The following is a 25,826-nucleotide window of genomic DNA, read 5'->3' as shown; positions in this document are numbered from 1 at the left end:
CGGCTTGAGGTATGTTAGTGTAAGACCTGTCTGAGACATGGCATTGACACAGATAAGTGAGAACCAGTGTAAGACTTGTCTGGGACATGGCATCAGCCTTGACGTATGGAAGTCAGTGTAAGACCTGTCTGGGACATGACATCGACTTAGATGTGAGAGCCAGTGTAAGACCATGTTTGGAATATGGCTTCGGCATCGTACCCTATGTTTGAGACTTAGTGATTATCTTGTAGTATTCCAAATGGTTCAACGAGAAATTTACAATTTATGTTAAAATGATAGCATTTATGACCTTGTTGTGAGTGGTACAGGTACTCATATGAAATTGATGTTATGTGAACTCTATATTTTTGTATGAATAACGAGAAATGAACATGAGTAAGTTGTGTTATGAACATTTACTCTTTGTGCGAGTTATGATACATTGGGAGTATGATCACATATGGTAACATGGTTGTTATTTCAATATTTACATGCAACTTACTAAGCTTTGTGCTTACCCTTTTCCTTTTCCTTTTCCTTTTCATTTTCTTGTTGTGTCGCCAAGTTAGCTCGTGGATCAAAGAACGTCGGAGGCATCACTCACACTATCACTCGAAGCTTTTTATATAGTTAGTTTTATTATCTTGAGTATAGCATGAATAGGGATTGAGTCTTTTTGTTATGTGTCATATTATTAAGCTAACCAGTTGTGTTGGCTTAAGACGAAAACCTTTTTTTTTGTATAACGCCATGGTTAATGGTTAATATTCATTATTGATAATTGCAAATGATGATGCTTCCCTGGATCAACAAAATGTATGAATGATCAAGTGCATGTTTGGTTGTTAAAGTGTTATGAGGTTTGCATTTAATTGTCATGTTGTGGTTGATTTAATTTTATATTGCTGTGTGAATTGGAGATATTTGTTGTTGTGTAGGTTGGTGAAAATAATGGTGGCAAAAAGGCTTGGTAGATAGCCTTTTTTTGTTCACACGGGTAGACACACGGGAGTGTGTCTAGGCCATGTGCGACATACGGTCAGCCCCATGGGCGTGTTGTCCAGTCGTGTGTCCCCTACACCTTAAAATTTCAAGTCAGTATGCATGGTATTAAACACACGGACAGATACACAGCTTTGTGTCTTAGCCGTGTGAAGTTTGCACCTTAAATGTGAAATTAAATTCACCACACGGCCTAACACATGGGCGTGTACCTTGGCCGTGTGCCCCTAAATGGTTGCTGACGTCAGAAATAAAATGTCAAGGTTTTTGAACACGGGCCGAGACACGGGCGTGTCATGGCCATGTGAGGGACATGGGCCATAGACACGAGCGTATGCCAGGCTGTGTGAAAACCCCTGTAGGTTCGAATTAGGAATTAATTCCACATGAGTTAAGGACATGGGCATGTCCCGATATGTTTAGGCTGTGTGAATTGCACAAGCCTTTAACATGGCCATGTCAAGAAGGCCACACGGGCGTGTTGCCCCTTCCACATGGGCATGTGCCCCTGTTTCAAGAGTCAATTTCTAGAGTTCTTTAAAGGATCTGGTTTGGTTCTAAATCGTCCTTAAAGCTTGCTTTGGGCCTCGTAGGCCCTTAATAAGGAATTCTAGACAAAGTTTGAAAAGTTTTAAATTTAATCAAGTTTTTATGATTTGTAAATGTTGGAATGCATGTATTTAAGTTTCGTAATGTCTCGTATTCAGTCCCGGCCTCGGACTCAGGTAAGGGTTGTTACAACGACAGTAGATACAGGTCGAAAGGAGCCGAGTACTGAGGTGGATACGAGTGAGGATGACTGGAGTACTAAGGTGGTAGTGGGCTGAAGTTATCAAACTCTGAATGATATCCGTGGCCTGACGAGCCCGAGAAATAGTCATCGCTCCTTAATTCTGGATGATAAGAACTATCTCCAGAGTGTAGTTCCGGCTCTGGCTCTAGCTCTGGCTCTGGCTTTGTCTCTGGCTCTGGTGCATGATGCGGATCTGGAAGGGGTTGTCCAATTCGTGTTGTATACGGAGGGACTAACATCGACCACCCACCAAACAAAAATGGTTTCCCTATCTCACAGTACCACTGTATGTACTCTAACGAGGGCTGCAGATCCAAAGCACGATCCATCTAAGGTACCCTCCCCAATCGATTGTTCCACATCGTAATATATTTTTCATGCACTTCTCACCAATTATTTCCATACTTCCCCCTCCTGCTTATCCCATGGATCTCCTCCAATCATACTGACAGTGTTGGGATATACTGTATGCAACAGAATTACTGGAGTACTCTATCGCCATGATACCACTCCACTACCTGCAAATTGATAACGGGTGTCTTGATGCACCATAGGTTTGAGTAGACGTGGGCAGATGAGGGAATAACCACTATAATTTTTGGAATAGAATACGACATCCAAATGAACTACACAATTAATAACATTGTTATATTAACGCGAGTCGAGTGAGATAAAATAATAAAATTAAGTTTATATTAAAAAAACTTACCTCCTCTCCAACATGATTCTCAATCATCAGACGGTATATCGGAATCGTGTATGACCTCCCGATACCCGGATTAGTGCTCTATCTACGAAAACAAATTGTTAGAACAATATAATCCGAAGAAAGTCAACTAATTCTTATAATGAGTAAAAATTTATCACTTATTAACGAGTGGAAATATATATATGATTGGTGACTAATGGATGCTAAGAATGACATCCGGTAAAGTGCCCACGAGTGCAGCAATATGAGACATCTGCCTATGTCAATCGCAGAAGGATCTGTCGTCCGACAAAGTTCGCGATACAGCATGGCTAACACTGCGGAACCCCAACTGTATGAACGGGTGTTATGCAAATTGGATAATAGAGGTAAGTACATCAAGTGGACCGCACTGCCGTTTGTATCCGGTATAAATACACCCCCTATAAGGTGCATAATGTAAGCTCGAACGGCCTGCATCACCTCCTATTCATTGGTAGTTTTCGGCAAATGCTCAAAATTGACCTTTAGCAATGAAAACCTCAAACTGGTAAATTTCCCCTCACTTGGCGAGCGTTCAAGTAATTCATAGCAAAGGGTAGCCGACCTAGAGATCGAACTTACGCCAATGACCACATTCTCGTCGATGGGAAGCTCGAGCTGTAGTGCAACATCCTCTAGAGTGATGGTGCACTCCCAGTACGACAAATGAAATTTGTGGGTCTCCGGACGTCATTGCTCTACTAAAGTGGAAATCAAGTCGTATCGCAGATCAAAAGTTCGGATCAATACCGCTGATCCGAACCTAGCTAACTTCAAATATGGTATTAGGCGTTCATCTGGCAGAAACCCTACACTATTAACACGGCCCCTCAATACGCGGTACGGGCCTTGACACTATTAAATTAGCAAAATAGTTAATACAATATAATTTAATTCCGCAAATAACATGAGTATCAAATAAAAATTTTATTACCATATCATTAATAGTACTTGATATGCGATTATTATTATTAATCAAAGAACCCATTTGCTGCAAATCTTCAATTAAAAAATGAATTCATTTAATTTGTTTCAAAAAATACAATAAACTATTTCAAAATTTAGAAACAAAACACGGTAAATATTTAATAATTTCCCATAATTTACCTACAATAAAAAAATTTATTTTCGATTACAATAATAATATAATTAAAATTAATATAAACTATCTAAACATAAAAACATATGAATTAAAAAAATAAAAATAGAAATAGAAACATACTTGATTAGTTTCTTTCAAACAAACAACCTATAAAAAAACAACAAATTTAATCAACATTTTAATAAATCAATAAAAATTGTCAAATAAATAAAAAATAAAATAAAATTACATTATATAAAAATTACATTAAAAAATACAAAACACTAGAAACACTAACAATTTATATAACCTAATCATAAATTACTAACAAAATAACTATAAAATTATTTTTTTAAAAATACATTACTAAAAAATCACAAAACACATAACTAAACATTAGCAATTTATATAGATTTAAAAATGTTTGAAGACTTCCTTGTCATATAAGTTACTAAAAACTCACAAAATACATTACCAAAAAATTAAGCTTAAAATAATTTATAACTTAATTTTAAATTCACCATATACTAAACTAAACACAACATTGATATTTGTGGGTGTTAAATTTTTTAATTAAAATTTTAAATAATTTTAATAAATACATTTGTCAATATCTTAATTCATACTTGGAATCAATTGTGCATTAAATGGAATTCGAAGATTCATATCCTATTTGTTATTGTAGATATAAATATCCATATCTCATATTTTTTCACACAGCCAAAACTCTACTCCCATTGTTCAAAATATTTCTTAATTATGAGTTTTAGAAAACGCTTTTAATTGATACTATTGATGTATTATTATCAATTTTTTTTAATTTTTTTAAGTTACTGTTAAGTATTGGTATGTTAATAATTGATTTATATTCTTCAATTTTCTATAATCATTTTTTTATAAAAATAATTTTAAAGTATATAAATTTATGAAAAGAGTCTGTAATGATTAAACTTAGACAAATTGATATCCAAGTTGATATAAAAAAAATTAAATGAGTTAACAACAACTATTAACATACAAATACTTAACAGCAACTTAAAAAATTAAATGAGCTTAAACATCTGTCCAAGTTCATTTTCATTTTGAAATGATTTTTAATTTTTTTTTATAAGCTTATATGTTTTAAACTCACCAAATACTAAATTAAATGCAACAATTTATAACTTAATCCTAAATTACTAATAAATTAATTTTAAAATAATTACAACACAAAAAATTAATAACATAATTCTAAAGTACTAACAAATTAATTTTAAAATTATTATTAAAAAAAAACTACATTCATACAAAATATTAACCTAAAACCATAAACACTAAACATAAATAATTTATAAATAATAATTAATAACAAAAAATTTCACAACATCTTAATTAAACTCTTTAAATTATAAACAAAAATATTTACTAAAATAATACATTACATTTTCTTCTTCTTTCTTTCTTCTTCTTCTTCATTTTTTCTTCTCCTTTCTCTCTTTTCTTTCTCTCTTCCGGTGGGTGGTGTTTGGTTTGGGGGACCATGCTTATAAGGTCCCCCATTTGCAATCTTCTTTTTCCCTTTAATGGGATAACACATATATGTACTGCTCAGCATGCAGCAGCCAGCAACAAGGGGCCATGCATGCAGCAGCAAGTAGCAGCAGATAGCAGGTCGGGGGGTGTGCACTGTGCGGGGAAGAGGGGAACAGGGCCATTCGTGCCTACCTATCAGGCGCGACCCATTTTTGAGTATTTTTTACCCGTATTTTGACTCGTTGATCGTATTTTTACATGTATATAAATTTAAATATTTTTAATAAAAATAAAAAAATAATATTTTATTTAAAAACAAAAAAAAATTTAATATAAAAAAAGAGTCTCGCCTGATAGGCGCGACTAAAAAAACAATTCATTTTAATAAATAATACAGCTGATAACCTATTTTGATATATAATTTTTTTAAATTTATTTCAATAAAAAATCCATCAAACTCATTGCCACGTCGTCACCAATCCAAGTTCATCGGTGATTTTAACGTTGCTTGAAACAAAAAAGCCCGCTAAATTAACACACGTGTCTATCCGCTTTCTAATTGTAACAACTAGAATCCAAAACAAATATCGAGCTTACTCAAGAATTTTTGTTCTTTTTTTTTGTTTTTAAAAAGGCCCTGAAAATTTAGTTGTAAGAAAAAAAATCAAGAAACATCCTTGGATCTTCCCAATCATACAAATTAACTCATAATTTTATTAATCAAAAAATAATTTAGAAAAAAGAAATTTCTAGCTGTGAATCAACATTCAAAGCAACAATGCCAGAATCGATCTTGACTTTCTTTCAATCTGTGGAACCAAAGAGGTACTTGAATTTTTCTTGTTTCTACATTTGTCTTTTAAACCTTGATTTCTCCTTTTTCTTTTTTTCTTTGACAATTTATGGGTTTTATATTTTTTAACTATTTCATCAATTGTGCTTTTGAATTTTCTCTTTCTTTTTTTTTTCGAGCTAGAAAAGGTAGAGTTTTTGGTTTATTTTTTATTGGATTTTGTAATTTCTATAGTATACAAAGAGTTGTGAAGGGGTTTAATCCATTGTGAAATGTTGAATGAGTTTAATTTATAACAAAAAGAAAGTTATGGACAGTTGTAGAATTGTAAGTGTTTTAGCAGATACTCTTTGGAAAGTGATTCCAAGCAAGTTTCTGGCTTTTTCTTTTATAAATTATATTATTTTTTTGGTATAAATTTCTATTCATTTTGACATTGAAATTGTTTGAAGTTAGGTTCTTAATCTTATGGTTTTTTTTTGGTTTAATTTTCATTTGGAAATGAGTTCAATAATGTGAACAGGGACACCTATGGATTTGCAGTGAGACCTCAACACATACAAACATATAGACACTATGTTAATATCTACAAGGTAGAAATTCCCATCTAGGTTTGATTTTTGTATTCTAATGATCTATTGCATTAATTTATGAAAAAAATATTTCAATATAGTATTTATGGTTGGTTACTTGATTTTGGTTATTGATATATTAATTACTTTGCCAGAAAGAGGAAAAGGAAAGATCGGAGATATGGAAAGTCTTCTTTGACCAGCTTGCAAGACATATAGAACCAAGCTTTTTCGAGGAGAATGATGGAAAAACATCGCAGGTTGGGGATACTGAGCTAAAAAGTAAAGCTCCTGCCGAGGCAAAAACTAAAGAGACATTGCATGCGGGACCGGCTAAGGCAAATGAAGAGGCGACAAAATTGAAAGAAGAAGTTGCTTCTGAGGTGCAATATAAGGAGGCATTCCAAAGTAATGCTATTAAAGTCACAGAAGAAGTTGCTTCTCTACATGAAAGCAAAGAGACATCACGGACTGAAGCCACTGAGTTAAATGAAAAGGTTTCTTTAGAGAGAAATAGGGAAGGAGATACTCCAAGTGCAAAGCCTGATTTTGTCGGTTCGCCAGAAAGTGGAACAGAAGAGCCCTTTTCTGCTTATTCAACTGAGAGTGAAAAGGAGGTGCAATTCGCAGAAGAAACAAGGACATGCAAGGTTGAAAGATGGGTCAAGACTAGACCAGCTATTTGTGTCATTGAGAATATGATGGGTTCCAGGGTTAAGAAGCGAAAGAATATGGAAAATATGAATATGAATGAAAGTCGTGACCATCTTCCATCAATAAAAGAGGCAAGATTTCCAGATGGAGAATCCGATGATGAGTTTGAGGAAAAGGTACGTGTTAATGAAATCCCAACTGGGGAAGAAAGTAATGCAGACAACGAGGCTTCTCAAGAACCACCCTTTCCTTGGAAAGAAGAGCTGGAAAGCCTTGTTCTTGGAGGAGTGCCAAAGGATCTCAGAGGAGAGGTAAGATTGAAAGTTCCCTATTTGTTATTATCATAGTATTTGTCAAAAAATGAGTTGTTTGCTATAATATGTTCCTTGTAGATATGGCAAGCCTTTGTAGGTGTTAAGGCACGACGAGTGGAAAGATATTACGAGGATTTGGTGGCTCATGAAAACTATGATGATGATCAACATAGTAACTCATCAAGTGTGTTCAAAAGATGGAGAAAGCAAATTGAGAAGGTCATTAGATCCAGGATTTTGTTGTTCAATCCTTTAAACAACTTGGTGCTACATCTTCTGCTTTATCTTGACTTTTACATTCCTCCTTAAGCTAACTTGTTTGTTTGTTTTCAGGATTTACCGCGCACTTTTCCAGGTCATCCAACTTTGAATGATAATGGTAGGGATTCCTTGAGGCGTTTACTTTTAGCATATGCTCGGCATAACCCCTCCGTTGGGTACTGTCAGGTAATTGATTAATTATAATAACTTTCTCTTCCTTTATCAGTAGAAACCAACTTATACTTTGCATAGTTGTCCATCTACATCCTTTTCGTTAATTTATATCTAGAATTTCCGTTTAGTTTGCCCTTTTATGTTCTTTAGAATCTGTCCAAGAAACTTTTCTTTAATTTATATCTAGAATTTTATCCAATATTCTTATATTTTCCATGTCCAAGTCATGTTGTATAAGCATAGCACAAAGAGTCATAATTCTTTTGATTGAAAAAGGTCTTGGGATGTCAAGAACAACTCTGATGATTTAATTTTAAACTATGACTATGCAACTTAAAGTTGGTAACGTCTAGTGGAGAATTTGTTGACCATTTACTATTGGCAGGCTTGTTAATTAAGGTTGATATCATTTCTTTTGTTTTTTTTGATAGAAAAGGTTGATATGATTTCTTAAGTCTAAAGTATTGGGATTTTATTGTGAAAGTTGTATTTCCTTAAGTAGTTCAACATAGTTGTGTATATATATCCATGTAAATACTTGAGTTAATAGATAAGAAAAAGAATTCATATTTTCAACATTGTATCAAGAGCTTGAGAACCATATTTAGGGAGCCCTTTTTTTTTTTGAAATTCCAAACCCTTGCAAACCCTAGAAAATCCAATTTGGTACTCTCTATTTTCTTGCCTATTTTTTCCCTTACTGCCCCTTCAACAGGGTTACAAGCTAACCTTAAAATCCGATGACCAAACTCCTTACACGTGGCCTTCACACGCCACCCACACCTTTGGTGTACTTACCTACGCACTGGCGTGTGTAGCTCACATCCATCGAGTTTGATTCTCTGACCACCACCATTGACTTTGTTGGTAATTCTCTAGTCTCCCTTGCTGTTATTGGCTCTCATGCTGCTTTTTTTTTAGAAAAAAAAAGAGATAGAGAAAAATATGGCATAAACAAAAAAAAATTATTATAATCCCTCTTTGCAAATCAATCTTGTAAAACTTGGTGGGCACAATTATCTTGCATGGTCACAATTATGCTTATTGTTTATCAAAGTTAGAGGACTGTAGGGGTATATTACTGGTGATTCGAGAAAGCCTGCTGTGAATGATTCAACTTATGATCAGTGGGACTCAGATAATTCTCTTGTTATGTCTTGGTTTATAAACTCTATGCAACCTCATTTTTTCCAAAACATACCTGTTACTTGACTCTGCAGAAAAAATATGGAATGCAATTGCTTTTACCTACTCACAAGTTGGGAATAATGCTCAGACTTTTGAAATCTGCAATAAAGTTCCCAACACTAAGCAAGGTGAGATATCAACTTCTCAATATTTTTTTGAACTGAGTGGTTTATGGAAGGAGCTAGATTATTACCAAGACTTCCAAGCAGACTATATTGGAGATGCAGTGAAGTTTCAACAGTTTGTGGAAAAAGAGAGGGCTTACAACTTTCTAGTCGGGTTAAAGATCGAGTATGATCAAATTTAGGTTCAAGTTCTCGAAAAAAATTTGTAACCTCCCAAACCCAATCTAGAGGTTATGCTTAGATTGAAAAGGCTACATTAGCCACCGAAATGGCTAAGCTAACTTAAGTTACTTTTGAAGACCTTAAATAAACTCATTTTAGAGGAAAAACCATAGTTGTACTTTGAGTTAGCTTAAAAGCATTCACTCATTAGGTCCTTTATACTTAGGATTCATTTTATTGTTGATGGTGTTGTTTTAGAAAAATCGTTTGCTTGTCGCTCTTCTTGTTTAGAAAACTCAACGTTAAACTAATGCAGCGGAAAAACTATTTTTCAAGTCATTTTGGAAACTTAGTTGCCTTATCGATTTATTTTTAAAAAATGATTTATTTGCAATACAACAAAAACTAGGGAATAATATCAAATTTTACTTAAGCCCGATATCATGCATTATCCAATTATTATGCTTTAGTAATCCATGCATACAAAAATCCCCAAAAGAAAAGTAACCAAACCATAAACCAGAAATAATTAAAAATTACAAACCAAAATCGATAAAGACTTAATAATACTTATTAAGAATAGTCTAAGGTCCAAGGAGATTCTCCGTATGCTGGGTCCGATCCTAGTTTCTACCTGAAAAGTTAAACACTATTGGGGAGTGAGCTTATGAAAAACTCAGTGTGAGTCGAACAATTATTTAAAAAAACATAAATATCAAATACAGTGAAACATATTAGCTTTATTAGAAGAACACCAAACCATCATAGGAATTTCATATCATTACATAGCCATTATCAATATTGATGTCAAACGGTGTATGAGCATGGGTCATCATTCATTCGAGTAACAATAATTAATTTCGATATCATTCAATACAACAAAATACAATACGTAGCATAAATCAATAACATTCGAATATGTCGTGCATATGATGTAATGTAAAAAAGGTCCCTACCCATACCATTTGCTACACACCACGAGTTCCTCAAAACCGATTATTCGAATGCCAACACATTATGGGCTTAAGCCCGTTGTGGTTAAAACTATCGATAACAATATGTAGAAAATTCTGCCAGTAAAAATGCGATAAATCGCCATTCCCCTCGGTACTCCAGGTGTAGTGCACTAACTACGAATAATGTGGACTTAATATGCTGCTTGTACTCTATGGAACTCCTCCGTCAACCACAAAATCCCAACCCAATGCATATGCAATATGTCACACAATCTCATACATAATCATATCTCAATATTTTTTACATTCATTTGACATGCTTAGCATGTCTTCAATAATCACATACTTTCAGTAAATGAAAATAGTGTTCCAATCTTTCAAATTACCATTGTGTAGGTATCAATCAATATCGTTCAATTTCATATACTTTACGGATTTTCATTGTGCATAAATAGCACTCTTTTCAGTACACAATATAAAAAATATCTCATGCGTTTAAATTATACATAAGCTTAATATCCCAACACATTATATCATCCAGTCAAACATTTTCATATCTCATAAGTCAAATATGCAATTACAAAATCAATCAAATATTCATACTATCAAACTAACAATTTTGCCAACATGTCAATCTTTTAAGGCTCAAATCATACCTGGTTCAGCCACTTACAAAATCAATAATTTGGCTATTAAGCCAATATTAGCAAGTTAATTTATCAAATATAACATGATATTTAACATTTTCAAACAATTTTGTGAGTTTAGGACCCACACCTTATTTTTCGCTTCCTCGTAGCACACTAGCGAATCTTCCAATTTTCCTTAATAATTTCTTAAACGAATCTAAACCAAAATTTAGTATAAATTCAATCAATTTGCATAAACCAGCCCCTAAACATCCATTTATGAGTTCAAACCAATTGTCAAAATTATAACTATTTTATGAATCCAAATAATTAGATTCCTTACACTGTATCGATGCGAACCGTACGTACAATCGTTCTTCGCCTTTACGGATGATTTGGGGCTTTTGGGTCAGCATCTAATTCAATAATATACTGGAAAATCAATAGCTAGTTAATTATTAAATTCTTTCATTTAATCAATTCATAACATTTACCCAACAACTATGTCGAAATAACAAATTAGTTATCCTTAATTGCACTTACGCTTCCCGAATTGTGAGATCCGAATGGCTAATTGATCAAGAACGTCTTTCTGTAATTAAACATGTGATTAAATATTGATTAGGAGGATTCAAGAAGTCAATTTAATGCTGGAAAAATATGGGCAAGAACCAAGAAACAAAACAACCCCTTTTCTTGTAGATAGACGCACGTACCACCAGCTATAGTGGCCAAAATTGGGGCTGAATTTAAAAGGTTTGAGATCACATTAAAATTTGGAAAAATAAATTTGAAATCATTTAAAATCCCCCAAATTCTAGATCTATAAATTTTTATTTTTAATTGACAAGAGTAATAAAAAAATTGAAGAGAAGAGATCTTACCCAAGCTAGTTGAGAGAAACGACGACGACACTTTCTTGGAAATGTTCAGATCGATCTTGGGGTTCAAGATTTTAGATTTAGGGATGATTTAGATGAGGATAAATGACAAAAATAGAGTAAAGGAGGTAGTGCACAATCTTGATGCAAAAAGAAGAAGAAAGAGATGGTAAAATGGGAGGTATAGGCGACGATAACAATGAGAGAAAGAAAGAAAATTAAAAAGAAAAGATGAGAGGAAGAGGGTGAACGGCTGGGTAGGAAAAAATTAAATTAAAGGCATGAAAATATAATAAAATATTGTATTTATATTTAGGGTTCAAGAGTATGGATGGCACATACATTAAAAAAATAAGGGATTTTGCAAAATTTAATTATTTTACAAGAGAAAGAATTCAAACTTGGGACCTCATTTAATTTCCATACTTTATCATATTTCTTTTAATCATTAGAATTTTTCCTCATTCTTAAAATAATTTTGCAATATTTATTTTAAAAACAAGGCATGCCACATGCTAGGGTTTAAGGTAAAATTAGCAAAATAATAAAAATGGTGAGAGAGAAGGGATTTGAACTTAGGTTTCAAGGAATGTTTCACTAACACTTATCCAACAAACCAACACCTCATTTATTTCCTAAAAATGCATAGATAATATAAAAAATTAAGGCATGACCACTCTATCTTGATTCACAAACCCGATTCTACTAACCCTCGATTTTTGGGATGTTACAAAATTCCTTTTCCTTCTCTTAAGAAAGTGTAACACTCTAAACACGATCCAATCACAGGGTCTAAGCTACAGTTTAAATGATAATTATTAGTCGAATATACAATTGTTAATCATACTAAAGTAAATTTATATTTCATTCATATATGTACCTAATAACAAACAACAATCCCATCATATATATATTACTATTAGGTTATAAGATATAATATTTAATTATAATATCATTTAACTACCACAAAACCTAACTTATCATGTACATGCCAAATATAAATAAAGATGGAAACCAAAGGACATTACTAAGGTCAGGATTGTGGATTGGGTGCTGAGGTTGATGTTCGAGAATCTCGAATTCATCTCATATGTGCACAGAGAGAATAAACTATACGCTAAGTAAAATACTTAGTGGTATTTCTTTAATTTAAGTATGTAAATTAACATTAACAATTCCTCACAAAATAAACATTTATGTCTATATACTTATATCTACCTTATTCTTATAACTTAGAGTTACCAAGCTTTATATTTTCAATATAAATAAAAAGTGTGCAAAACTAACAACAATCTTTCTCATTTCAAACATTAAAATATATAGGCATTTCATCAAACTTATTATAATAACATTTTTAATCATAGCATAGCAAAGATGCCCTTATCGGTCCTATTTTTCCAATTTACCACTTTTAATATCACCTAATTTCTTCATTCAAATTAATATAAAATCATTTCCAGGTTTAGTGAAAGTTTACAGAAGCTTAAATACTACAACTTATTAGATATTGTATTTTATACAAAATCATATACAATTGTAATTAATTCATCAAGTTTACTAACATCTTAGCATAACAAAGTTTTAAACCATTTATAATTTGTGTCCAAGTAGCCATATTCAAAGACAAATGTATAACCATTCCATTCCTAATCTAAGCTCATACCATTTGTGACACATATACTCACTGTAACACCTCTCACCCTGTTCGGTTGTCAGACCCGAGCTGTAGGATGTTACAATTATTAAGATAACAATAATAAGGAAATATGAAATCAAAATTTCAACTAAACATTGAATAAAAACATACATTCACACAAATCATGCTTTGCAAACAAAATCGAGTTTAAAATTGAGGTTACGAAAGCTCTAAAATTGACCCGGAATCGAACAATGACTATTTTGAAACTTTTACCAAAAAAAGGTCAATTGTGCAAATCAGGTGCCACATGGTCGTGTACTCAGGCCGTGTAACAAGCTGTAACCTTGTAGAACTGGAGTCACACGACCTTATATCTAGACTGTGGGTCAAATTGCAAATATTCAAAAAAAAGTCACACGATCCTATGGCTAGGCTGTGAAACAAACTAAATTTGTGTGAAAACTAAATGATCAATATCTACAGTACTCACACGGGTGTGTGGCCAGCTTGTGTGACAATCGAGAACCATGTCTTTCTATTATTACCTATTATCTAATAGACACACGACCGTGTCATCGCCCCGTGTGCCGTGTGGACATGCCGTGTGGTGCAAAACATACCATTAATGCCTACATAATACCAAACTGAATCAATAGCTTGCTTATTGAGCAAATATACAATCTTGCTTACATTAAGCCATACCAAAACATGAGCCAAAACATCCATTTAAATAACTATAAGATTATTCAAATAATTCTAAATGAAATTGTCATATTTCTAAATTTAAAAACCCATGTACTCATCAACTAAGCAAACATAGTTCACCATTCATATTTACATGCCAAACTCAACCAATTTACAATCAAAATATACTATTCATGCTTCAACCTTTAATAAACACAATGCCAAAGTAACCACTTCTATGCACCATACTTATATCATTCAAATTTAACATCAAAGTAAAATGTCTCATTTTGTACCAAGTATTTCAAATACTTGAACATCTTATGTCACATTCAAACATACTATTAACTCACATTGTTCCATCACATTTTCATACCAAACAACTACATCAATATCAACACTTAAGCTTGGTCACTCATATTCAAAAGTAGCCATTTAAAAACTCCAAGTTTAACTTACCATATTTGTTAATATGCATACACAATTTTATACATCACAACTCAACCTTATACCATTTCAACTATCTCAAACATATCAGAATATTAAAATGACTCCACTAGGTACATGCTCTATTATAGACTATCATAATACATATCCAATTTATCTTATAGCCAAATCCCATTCATAAAATCCTCTCAACCTGACTCGGATTCTTAGAACGAATACTCAATTTAGTCAACTTGCATCTCATCTGACATTGCAATGTACTATCAAATATCCCAAATTATAAACATGTGCATTTAATAGAGTAACCAACTTCTAACTTCATCACATAATTCAATTTATATCTCATCATTCTTATTTCAACATTAATTCATCAATTTATCACGTAGCATAACATATTTTAACTCAATTTCTATCAATAGCTTACCTTAATATTATATAATGTAATATATCATGAATATTCATTAACTATAATTAGTTTCGAGTTATAAAAATACAAATCGAAAGTTAGCGTCACTCGTCGTTGACTCTCACCTTTTCTTTCTCTTTCGACAATCTTGTGTTATTTTTACGATTTAGTAACGGTATAATATCAAAATTTATCCAAACCATATTCAATTACAAGGTCATAAATATTTTGCAAACTATTCAATTTAATCCTCTATATCAATAATCAATCAAATTCATACCAATTCGATTCGATCAGTCATAATCAAATATCAATTAATTAAATATCCCAAACTGAAACTTATCATATTAAATTTATCAGCTAGTTTATCATTTCTTTACGATTTAGTCCAATCTCACTTGTTGTACCAAATTGTAAATAATTCAAATTACTATCAAACATACTCAAGTCCATAATTCAAGTATACAACTATTTAAATATAATCATATCATATGAACTTCCCTATTTAAATAAGCAAACAAGCTGAAACTTTAAGGACTATTCAACAATTTTATCTTTTCCGCGATTATTTTTGATTTAGTCCAATTTCCGATCCAAACAATTATGCAATTAAATTTATCTATTCCACACATCTTATATCATCCTATTATATGCATATATTAATTCAATTTCATTATCCAGATGCCCTCTAATTTTTTCATTTTATTCAATTTAGTCCTTAAAAAACAAATTTGTCATAACTTTCAAATTTGAGCTTCGATTTCAAAACCGATCTCAGTTACATCCTTATAAAACCCTATATTATCAATAATTATAGAAATAATACACCAATTTCAAATTATGCACTTTAGTCCTTATGTTAAAAAACTAGCAACTAAACTTTACAAACTAGTCGTTTTTCACTTATAAGCTTAAGATCTATCAATTTAATTTTAATTCTCAATTATAACAAATTTAAAAACTTTAACAGTTTAATAAATTAAGACATGAGCTAACTAGATTAAGTTCCCACAATATAAAAAACGTAAAAAATACAAGAAAATGATGTTCGATCAATGGAAGGAAGAATATAAATGTTCTCTTTTTATTTCCACCATGGTTCATTATATTTCATATTTATTTTGTTTTATTATTAATCTTAATTTTATAATATTTTTCTTCATAAATTAACAAAGCTATCTTCCACTATATTAATAAAGTGGTACAATTACCACTTCTAATTAATAAAAATTCATAGCAATTACAAATTTACCATTTTTAAAATTTCGTCCTTGTACCTTAATTAATCACCAATCTATCAAAATTACCTATCCAAATTTCAATTCACCTATAATATAAATCTATAAACATTTATTAAAAATATTTACGATCTCAGGTTATGAAAATGGAGTCTCGAAATTATATTTTTTTGATACCATTAACTTTATGATCATTACACTTATACCTCAATTAACTATCAATTAAACAAAATTATTAGACCAAACTTTAATATATTTCTATAATAGCCTCGTAAATATTATATAATAATATTTACAAAAATAATTTCCTAAAATGACATTTCAAAATTAGAGTTTCTGACACCACTGGAAACCGAGTCATTACAAGAAGCGTACTCCAATGTCTAGCAAGAAGAAAGTAAAAAAGGTGTTATGCTTTATACAACAACAACTAAGAAGGTTAGGTTGAGGGTTAATGGCTCTTTAAAGCAAAAGAAAATTGGTAACCCTAATAAAGAAAATCTGCAATGCGATCATTGTGGGAAGCCATGACATATTAGGGACATGTGTTGGAAGTTACATGGTCGACTCACCAGAGGCTGGGGAGGAAAACAAAATAAGTCAAATTAGGGTCAAGTAAACTTGTCTAAGACTACAGAGTCATCTAAAGAAACTGCATTCACTGGAACATTTTTTTTAGATGAAATTCAACTCCTTAAATGTCTCCTATCCTAACTTGACTCTTCCTCAAATCCAACATCCAATTTTGTAAAGTCAGGTAATCCTTTAATGCTTACATTAATACTGACTCATGGATTATTGATTCTAGTGCGAATAGACACATGATAGGTTCATCTAAAAGTTTTTTAAACTACTTCCCAAGTCAAACAAAAGATAATGTTATGATAGCCGATGGGTCTTTTACTCTTGTAACTAGTCCACGTTTTGTCAATTGTACACTCGATACTAAACTATCCTTTGTACTAAATGTCCCTTGTTTTTCAGTTAATCTTTTATCTGTTACTGTCAACATTAATACCTTAAACTGGAAAATTGAGTTTTTCCCTGATTATTGTGTATTCCATGACCTTCAAACAGGGAGGAAGATTGGCAGTGATAGATTGCATAATGACTTATATATGTTGGAGGGTAGTAGTAGATTTGTTCAAGCTTTTTTTGGAGGTAATAAGGTTATCAACCAAGAAATAATGTAGTGGCATAAGCAGTTAGGACACCCATTATTTTTTGTTATGAGAAAGTTATATCCCAATTTATTTTCAAAGACTTAGTTTGATTCATTGTTTTGTGAAGCTTGTGAGTTTGCTAAACACACTAAGAATTCTTATCATTTGAGAAATAATAGAAGTAATACTCCTTTTATGACTAGTCATTCTGATGTTTAGGGATCAACTTGATATATCTCATTATTTGGTAATCGATGGTTTGTTACTTTTATTGATTGTTGTACTAGGATGACTTGGGTGTATTTGCTAAAATCGAAAAATGATGTGTTTACATGCTTCCAATCTTTTCATAAAATGGTGTATACTCAATTTGACGCTAAGATACAGTTTTTTAGAATTGAAAATGGTATAGAGTACAATTTTGATACTTATTTGGAGTCTTATGGGATAATTCATCAAACAATTTGTCCCGGTACTAGTTCACAGAATGGGGTTGCTGAAAGGAAAAACATGCATTTTCTAGAAGTCACTAGATCTCTTATGTTTACCATGAACCTTCCAAAACCATTTTGGGGGGATGCAATTTTTGTAGCCACCTACCTTATTAATATAATGCCACTCAGAACCATTAATTTCAAGAGTCCCTTAGAAACTTTACAAGGTAAAAATAATTATACTGTTCCTCTAAGGGTATTTGGTTGTGCCTGTTATGTCCATTATCGAAAAAAAAAACTTAGATTCACGAGCCCTTAAATGTGTGTTCATTGGGTATTCTCCAACACAGAAAGGTTACAAGTGTTATCATTCTTCTTCACGAAGAACTTTCGTTAGTATGGATGTAACATTTAGAGAAAATAAGCCCTATTACGATAAAAATCAATCACCTCTTCAGGGGGAGAACAATGAGAGAGAAGAAGTGATACATGACTCATTAACTATTAAAAAATTTATTCCAGAAAACACCATTGTTCAAGGGGAAACTACTGTTCAGGTGGAGACTACTGTTTAAAAGGAGATTGTTGGGCGTTTGGATAAACCGAATTTAAAAAAATTATTCAAGAAAGCTTAGAACAAAATAAACCATTATGCAGCCAAGAATCTTCCTTTTTTGGTGAGTTACCTAATGATTTAGATAAACCTATTTCCCAAAGAAAAGGTGTTGGATCCTGTACTAGGCACCCTATGTCTAAATTTTATCTTTTATGACTCATTTTTCCCTCCCTATAAAGCTTTTGCCTTGTCTTTATCCTCTGCATCTATTACATAGGATTCACATGAAGCATTTGAAGATCCCGATTGGAAAGAAGCCATGGTTGAAGAAATGAAGGCACTGGCAAAGAATGATACTTGGGAACTAGTAACTCCTCTAGTAGACAAGAATTTGGTGGGTTGGAAATGAGTGTTTACTCTGAAACACAAGTCTAATGGTTCGATTGAAAGGTTCAAAGCCAAAATAAAGGTTTCACTCAAACTTATGGAGTGGATTATCAAGAGATGTTTGGCCTTGTTGCAAAAATGAACACCATCAGAATTTTTTGTTATATTGTGCAGCCAATATTGACTGGAACCTACAATAGTTTGATGTGAAGAATGCATTCCTACATGGAGACTTAGAAGAGGAAATATATATGGAGATTCCTTCTGAATTTGATAATGGAAAAACTCAAGGGAAAGTACGTAGATTGAAAAAAACCTTGTATGAACTGAAACAATCTCCCAGAGCATGTTTGATAGATTTTGCAAAACTATGATTACTTTTGGTTATCAACAGAGCAATGTTGATCATACCCTTTTTATGAAACATCATAAGGGTAAGATCACTCTCTTTATTGTATATGCTGATGACATAGTGATGAAAAGAGACGATGAATAAGAAATGACTTGACTAAAATAGTGTTTGGCTCAAGAATTTAAAATCAAAGATCTAAGAAAGTTACAATATTTCTTGGGAATTGAAGTTACCAATACCAAAGAAAGGTATCTTATCTCTCAAAGAAAATACATCCTAGATCTTTTGACTAAGGCAGGTATGATGGGATGCAAGCCTGTAGAATCACTTATAGAAAACGATCATAAGTTGCAAGCTGGAATAGAAGAGTCAGTGGATAAAGTGAGATATCAAAGACTAGTTGATAGACTAATTTATCTCACACACATTAGACCTGAAATAACATATGTACTCAATTTATACACAATCCTCGTGAGTCTCACATGCAGGCTGTCGTTCTTATTCTATGTTACTTGAAGTATGCCCCAAGAAAATGTCTCCCCTTTTCCAAACATGGTCATCTACAGATAGAAACTTTTATAGATGTAGATTGGGTCGGATATCTAGATGATAGGAGGTCTACATTTGGATATTGCATACTTGTGGGGGGAAATTTAGTCACTTGGAGAAGCAAGAAGCAAAGTGTGGTTGCTTGATCAAGTGCTGAGGCAGAATATAGAGTTATGACTTAAGGTGTTTGCGAGCTACTATGGTTATTGAAAGTTATGGATGAATTGAAGTTGTTGAATAAAGGAAAACTATCCCATCAATATAGCCCAAAACCCAATACAACATGATCGAACAAAGCACATAAAAATTGATTGACACTTTATAAAAGAAAAATTGATTGCCGGAATCTTGGACTTAAGTCATGTAGCCTCTAATGAGCAAATAGCTAATGTGTTCACTAAAGGACTCAACAACATAATTTATCACAATTTGGTAATAGGCTTGTTAATCAAGACTGATATGATTTCTTAAGGCTAAATTATTGGGATTTTATTGTGAAGATTGTATTTCCTTAAGTAGTTTAACATAGTTGTGTATTTATATCCATGTAAATACTTGAGTGAATTGATAAGAAACAGAATTCCTATTTTCAATAGAATCAATAGAAGCTTTTAGCATAAAACTCAATTCGTTGGTTTTACCTTCTGATCAGGGATTTAAATAGCGGTCCGATACCGCTATAGCGGCCGCTATATAGCGGTAGCGACACCGTCCGAAACCGCTACTGCCGGAATTGCTATTATGTTTTACAATAAGTTGTGTGAATTTTTAAAAAAATTCACAACCGCATACCCACAAAGACCGCAATAGCATCCGTTATGTCCGCAACCGCGACAAGCACAACGCGACCGAAAACGCAGCTGGGCCTGCAATTTAAATCCCTGCTTCTAATTCCTAGGATATAAATTTGATTGGAATGGATCTTAATGACCTCTTTTTGCAAGTGATTAACATTTTCATAATTTAGTTTTCGCTTGTTGAACTTATTGTTGTCATTTGATTTTACATATCAAATACATGCAGGCGATGAATTTCTTTGCTGGATTATTGCTACTTATGATGCCTGAGGAAAATGCATTTTGGTAGGTTCAAGTAGCTTTTATATTGCTTTCTGAAAGTTGTTATTTCTATCTAGAAATACGTTGTAAATTTCTATGTTGTCTCCGGCATGTATTTAGACATGAGTATGGCAATATGACTCCAAATACAACGAATAAGTTAGAAAAACGTATTAAACAAACTCATGTCAAATGCATTCCCTTGTACAGCACTCATACTCGGGTCATAGTAACATAGGTAAATTTTACCCTAGAATGATTATTGGGTGTGCAGAACCACTTTTGGCTAACTGTTAGACATATGCATATAATCATCGTTGTACAAGAATAGCTAGGTCATCTTTAAAGATTGATTTCTTTCAACTTATTTCAGGACCTTGGTGGGAATTATTGATGATTACTTTGATGGGTACTATACAGAGGAAATGATAGAATCTCAGGTTTTTAATTTTGTTTTGGATTTTTTTTTCTGATGATAGAAAATTTGTCTAGTTTCTTTTATGTTTAGCATTTATCTTCATGGTTACCATGATATTTCAGAATTTCTAAAGTGATTTGCCAATTTACAAACTTGTAATTCTAAATATTTCTATTTTATAGGTCGATCAACTTGTGTTTGAAGAGTTGATGCGTGAAAGATTTCCCAAATTGGGTTGTTTACTTCTTAACTTTTTATTTATTAATTACCTTCACAAGCATTTTGTGAAACAATTTGGGTGACTTTCAATTTTTGGTCTATGCTTCTGGTGCAGCCAGCCATCTGGATTACTTGGGAGTGCAGGTGACATGGCTTTCTGCACCTTGGTTTTTCTCCATTTTTATTAATATACTTCCATGGGAAAGTGGTAAGATTTAAAGTAGCAATGCGAGTTCCATTTAATTCTTTCTTCATTCAAAATGTTTATGCACTCTCTCTGTTAGAAATCGTGTTTACCTTGTAATGGATTCCTCTATCTCCAGTTCTTCGCATTTGGGATGTGATTCTATTCGAAGGAAATCGTGTTATGCTATTTCGAACAGCCCTTGCTTTGATAGAGTTATATGGTATTGAGATTTTATATTTATGAAATATGTGAAACATTATATATGGATGGTAAATTCAAAAAGCAATCTAGTAATGTGACATTTTACTCTAGGTCCTGCGTTAGTTACAACTAAAGATGCCGGGGATGCCATCACTTTGCTGCAATCCCTTGCTGGCTCAACGTTTGATAGTAGCCAACTTGTTTTGACTTCCTGCATGGGGTTTTTATGTGTGACTAATGCTAAATTATACGAGTTGAGTGAAAAGTATAGACCAGATGTGCTACTAATTGTTGAGGAAAGAACAAAAACAGGCCGTCAGGTTTGGAAAGATTCAAAAGGACTTGCATCTAAGCTGTACAATTTTAAGCATGATCATGCATCGTTGATGGAAGAAAGAAAGTCGGCTAAAGATTCAGCTGATGGAGATGCATCTAAGTCAGAGCCTAGTTCATCATATCTGGAGGAATTTCTCTCTAGCCTAAGTGCAGATACGGAAGTCGATTCCGTACTAGATCTTCAGGAGAGGGTACTTTTAATTAATGCATTTCAAACCTAGTTACCCGGACTCAGCTGTAATTGTACTTACTGAACTCATTTTAGGTTTCTAATAGTGTTTAACTTTTGATTAATTTATGGATATCAATAACCACTGTGCAACTCCTTTGAAGTTTCAATCATTAATAGTTTATGTTCAGGTTGGTCGGATGAAGGTTGAGTTATTTAGGTTGCTTGAGGAAAAAAGAGCTGATGTACTCCGGTTAGTATATTCTACAATCCTTGGTTTCTGATTCTTGATGCTATTAGGCTTTCATTTGAAATTTATTTTTTATCCATCATAAACGTCTCATCATTTAAGGAGTTGCTTTATCCATTATAGCTATGGATGAAACTGCGTCTTGTGGAACTATAGATAGCGGTCTGCTTCAAGAAATAGGATAAATTGTCTATGATATTGTTAAAATGCTTCTACAACTTATCTTTTTTACTTGTAACTGCGGTTCCTGTTGTTTTCCAGAGCTGAGGAGCTAGAGACAGCACTTGTGGAACTCGTCAAAGAAGATAACCGGCGTGAATTGAGCGCAAAGGTATAGGTAAACTTATTTGTACCAATATCCTGCTAGATAATTTGCTCAACGACAATACTTCTTCTGTAAGCTTTGGGCTACTCCAGTTGCTTGTAGGATTTAAAGTTTGTTAATAATGTTGTAGATTGAAGAGTTGGAGCAAGAGGTTGCTGATCTACATCAAGGTCTTGCCGATAAGAAAGAACAGGAAGCTGCAGTTCATAAGGTATAATTTTACCAATGTTTTTTTTTCCTAGAACTATGGCTTAACTCTTATTCTATTACAAGTTATTAGTGATTTTTAGCTTCCACGTGCTACAGGTTCTGATGCAGCTAGAGCAAGAGCAACTAATAACTGAAGATGCTCGTAAACATGCAGAACAAGATGCAGCCGAGGAGAGAAACGCAGTTATCGTGCTTCAGGTTCTTATCTGTTCCTGATGTCCTAGCTATCACAGATAATGTCAAACCATAGATTTCATATCTTTTCATGTAGGAGTGAAAACCGAAAGGCAAGTTCAAAGACATTCAATTATACACCAAGTAGGAATCTACTCTGTCTATTTAAGCTACTAATAGGAAAATTGTTCCACTGACAACTTCATGACTGGTTAAGCTATCGAAATAGTTCATGTATTCGTGTTATCCTCTACTTGATATGTTGTATTCTCCTGAATTGTTTCGCGTCTTTCACCATAGAAATTGATGTTGGTTCCATTCTTATGTTCTTTAATTCTGCAATTCACTTTAAGATGCCTCGTAGTGGTTGCTATTTTCCTTTCCGTGCTTAGATTAAATTCAAGATCCCTTAAGTCGATTTTTCTTTTGCGACTATACCAATTCTCAATCGGAAGTAATTTGCAGGAAAAATACGAGAAAGCTATGGCTTCTATTGCTCTGATGGAGGATAGGGTGGCTATGGCAGAATCAATTTTGGAGGCTACCATGCAAAGTGAACCTGGCCTAACTAAAGTACCCTCTCCTCCACAGTAAGAATCACTTTGAGCTTCATTCTCTTTTAGCATTCACTCACTTATGTACAAAAAAGGCGAACACTCTAAACATCAAGATCCATACCTCCAATTCTTTATCCTTCCTTGTATTGAAAATGTTTTGAAAAATTTTCAGTCATCTTAATGTTGATGAAGAGAATTATGGACCACATAAAATGCAAATAACATAGGTGCATGATGTGATTTGACCCTTAAGATGTGCATAAGAAACAATAGCTATATATCACTATTCACTAAATTGTAGAAGTTGGCACAAAGTCCTTTTATTATAGGATTCCAATCAAGGTAACAGGTTGAAATGCTTTTATACAGATCCTAAAACATGATATGGAATGATCCATTTCATTCGATTTCTTTTTCGGTGTTTCCTCGAAACAGGAGGTAAAGATATCTCAAAAGTGCATTCCTGATAGGAATAAGATTGTAAAGCGGTCGCAAATTATGGTTGAAAACAGTCATCCTTTTTAAGTTTTAAGGCTGAGATTTCTAATGACATTTAAATCTCTAATCGACAATGGGATAATGCTATGCTGCAGTTAGAGATACTATTTATGCATGTTATGAATGTTGTTTGCTTAATGGAGAATTTCCTACAAGTTTCTAGATGTCTTACAAAGATAGCTTGCTTTTGTAGGACTCAACTAGATAATGCTAGAAGAAAGGTTGAGGGACTGCTGTCATTCGGACTTAAATGGCGTGACAAGAGCAAGGTAAATATTTACATCGCCAATTCTCCATGTTTTACTCCGTGAAAATATCAATCTCTTTCTTTAAAATAAGGTTAATGGTGCTTAATATTGTTCTAGCATTTTTTGTTAGGTTTCAAAGTTTAGGAAATGTTGTTTGCCTATCTTCTATTCCTTTATTTGAATACCTTAAACTTGGGATATTTGACATAGCAGGGCAAATCCGAGGAATCGATGGAGGGTAAATCCAATTCAAGCACCCAAGACAGAGAGAACCCTGGTCATGGGTAGCCCTGGTTTTGTGTTGCCCTTTCAGTTTGTGCCTCCACTGCCATGGGAGCTGCTACTTCTGTATTGGTTTTTAGTTGTTTATTTGTAGTTTTATGAATATATTAGCAAATTAATGGTAAGAGAGGGGTCTATTTGTATGAAGTATCAATATGAACCCAAGTATACTTGATTGATTTGAAGATTAATCTAATGTGTAGCAGCATATTATATAATATTCAATCTCCCCGTTATCATAACTACCGTTATTTTCAATCTCAATGGAATCAATTTCACTATCCATGCAAATCGACCCTAATTCAAATCTGTCAAATTAAATCTTTTGTAAATACCGTAAGGATGCAATCACGGGTATTGGTTTTAAACACTTGCTCATAAAGAGACTTATGATTTGATATAGGTGTAGGCAAATGATTTGATATAGGTGTAGGCAAATGATTAGTGGAATACACAGAAGTTTCAAGGGCATTAGCCTTGAATTTGAAGGGTAGGATGGCGTTCTGAAGGAGAGCACCTTCAGTTGCTGGAATGTAATGGCTTAGCATAGCTAATATGTTGTGAGCTGTGCAGGTAAGGCCATGATCTCACAAGTAGTAAGAGCTTGAAATTCTGCACCCTAGTCTACTTGAAAGCTTTAATAGGCTTTTTTCCAGAGAATTTTTTAACCCTACCCAATATATTGGACCACTAGATGGAGTCCCAAGTATTAAGTGAAGCTGCTAAAATCCACAGCTGATATTGCTAAGCGTGAGGTGTGAAAAAATTACTTAGAGAATACGTAATAGAAACTAAAGAATGATTTCTTTGAGGGAAAAAACACTACCTCTTCATTTATCAACTTCATTGTTTATATACACATATGAATGAAAGAAAGGAAATAACTGTTGTTAACAGCCTACATAAAAACTTAACAGATCTTAACCAACTTCTCTTAACAGATTACTTTAACATTCACCTATCTTCCAGAGAGGTAAGACTCGAAGAAGATTGCGAAACCGAGCAAAAACAGAAACTGATAGAGGTTTAG

The 25,826-nt window shown here is 33.1% G+C and overlaps 1 protein-coding gene and 1 long non-coding RNA gene across 2 annotated transcripts; one reads left to right on the top strand and one right to left on the bottom strand.

Moving 5' to 3' along the window:
- Window positions 1-5,745: 5,745 nt before the first annotated feature.
- On the top strand, window positions 5,746-25,044 carry LOC107947802 (TBC1 domain family member 9B). The gene is made up of 18 exons (XM_041111096.1): window positions 5,746-5,925; window positions 6,417-6,486; window positions 6,621-7,430; window positions 7,512-7,652; window positions 7,767-7,880; window positions 20,688-20,746; window positions 21,096-21,162; window positions 21,323-21,374; window positions 21,475-21,567; window positions 21,683-21,766; window positions 21,859-22,274; window positions 22,444-22,505; window positions 22,764-22,833; window positions 22,958-23,038; window positions 23,134-23,235; window positions 23,677-23,801; window positions 24,460-24,535; window positions 24,728-25,044. Exons 1-18 carry the CDS (start codon window positions 5,879-5,881, stop codon window positions 24,800-24,802), a joined length of 2,544 nt encoding a protein of 847 aa, XP_040967030.1. The 5' UTR covers window positions 5,746-5,878; the 3' UTR covers window positions 24,803-25,044.
- Window positions 10,695-12,050, bottom strand: LOC121228016 (uncharacterized). The gene is made up of 3 exons (XR_005925564.1): window positions 11,813-12,050; window positions 11,472-11,520; window positions 10,695-11,360 (listed from the first exon to the last, which is right to left on the bottom strand). It is a non-coding gene; the product is annotated as an uncharacterized lncRNA (long non-coding RNA).
- Window positions 25,045-25,826: the final 782 nt, after the last annotated feature.

Source organism: Gossypium hirsutum, chromosome A04 (assembly GCF_007990345.1).
Source record: "Gossypium hirsutum isolate 1008001.06 chromosome A04, Gossypium_hirsutum_v2.1, whole genome shotgun sequence".
NCBI classification, from domain to species: Eukaryota; Viridiplantae; Streptophyta; class Magnoliopsida; order Malvales; family Malvaceae; genus Gossypium; species Gossypium hirsutum.
The sequence above is the reverse complement of the archived record's forward strand: the minus strand, read 5'-3'. Positions and strand labels throughout refer to the sequence as shown.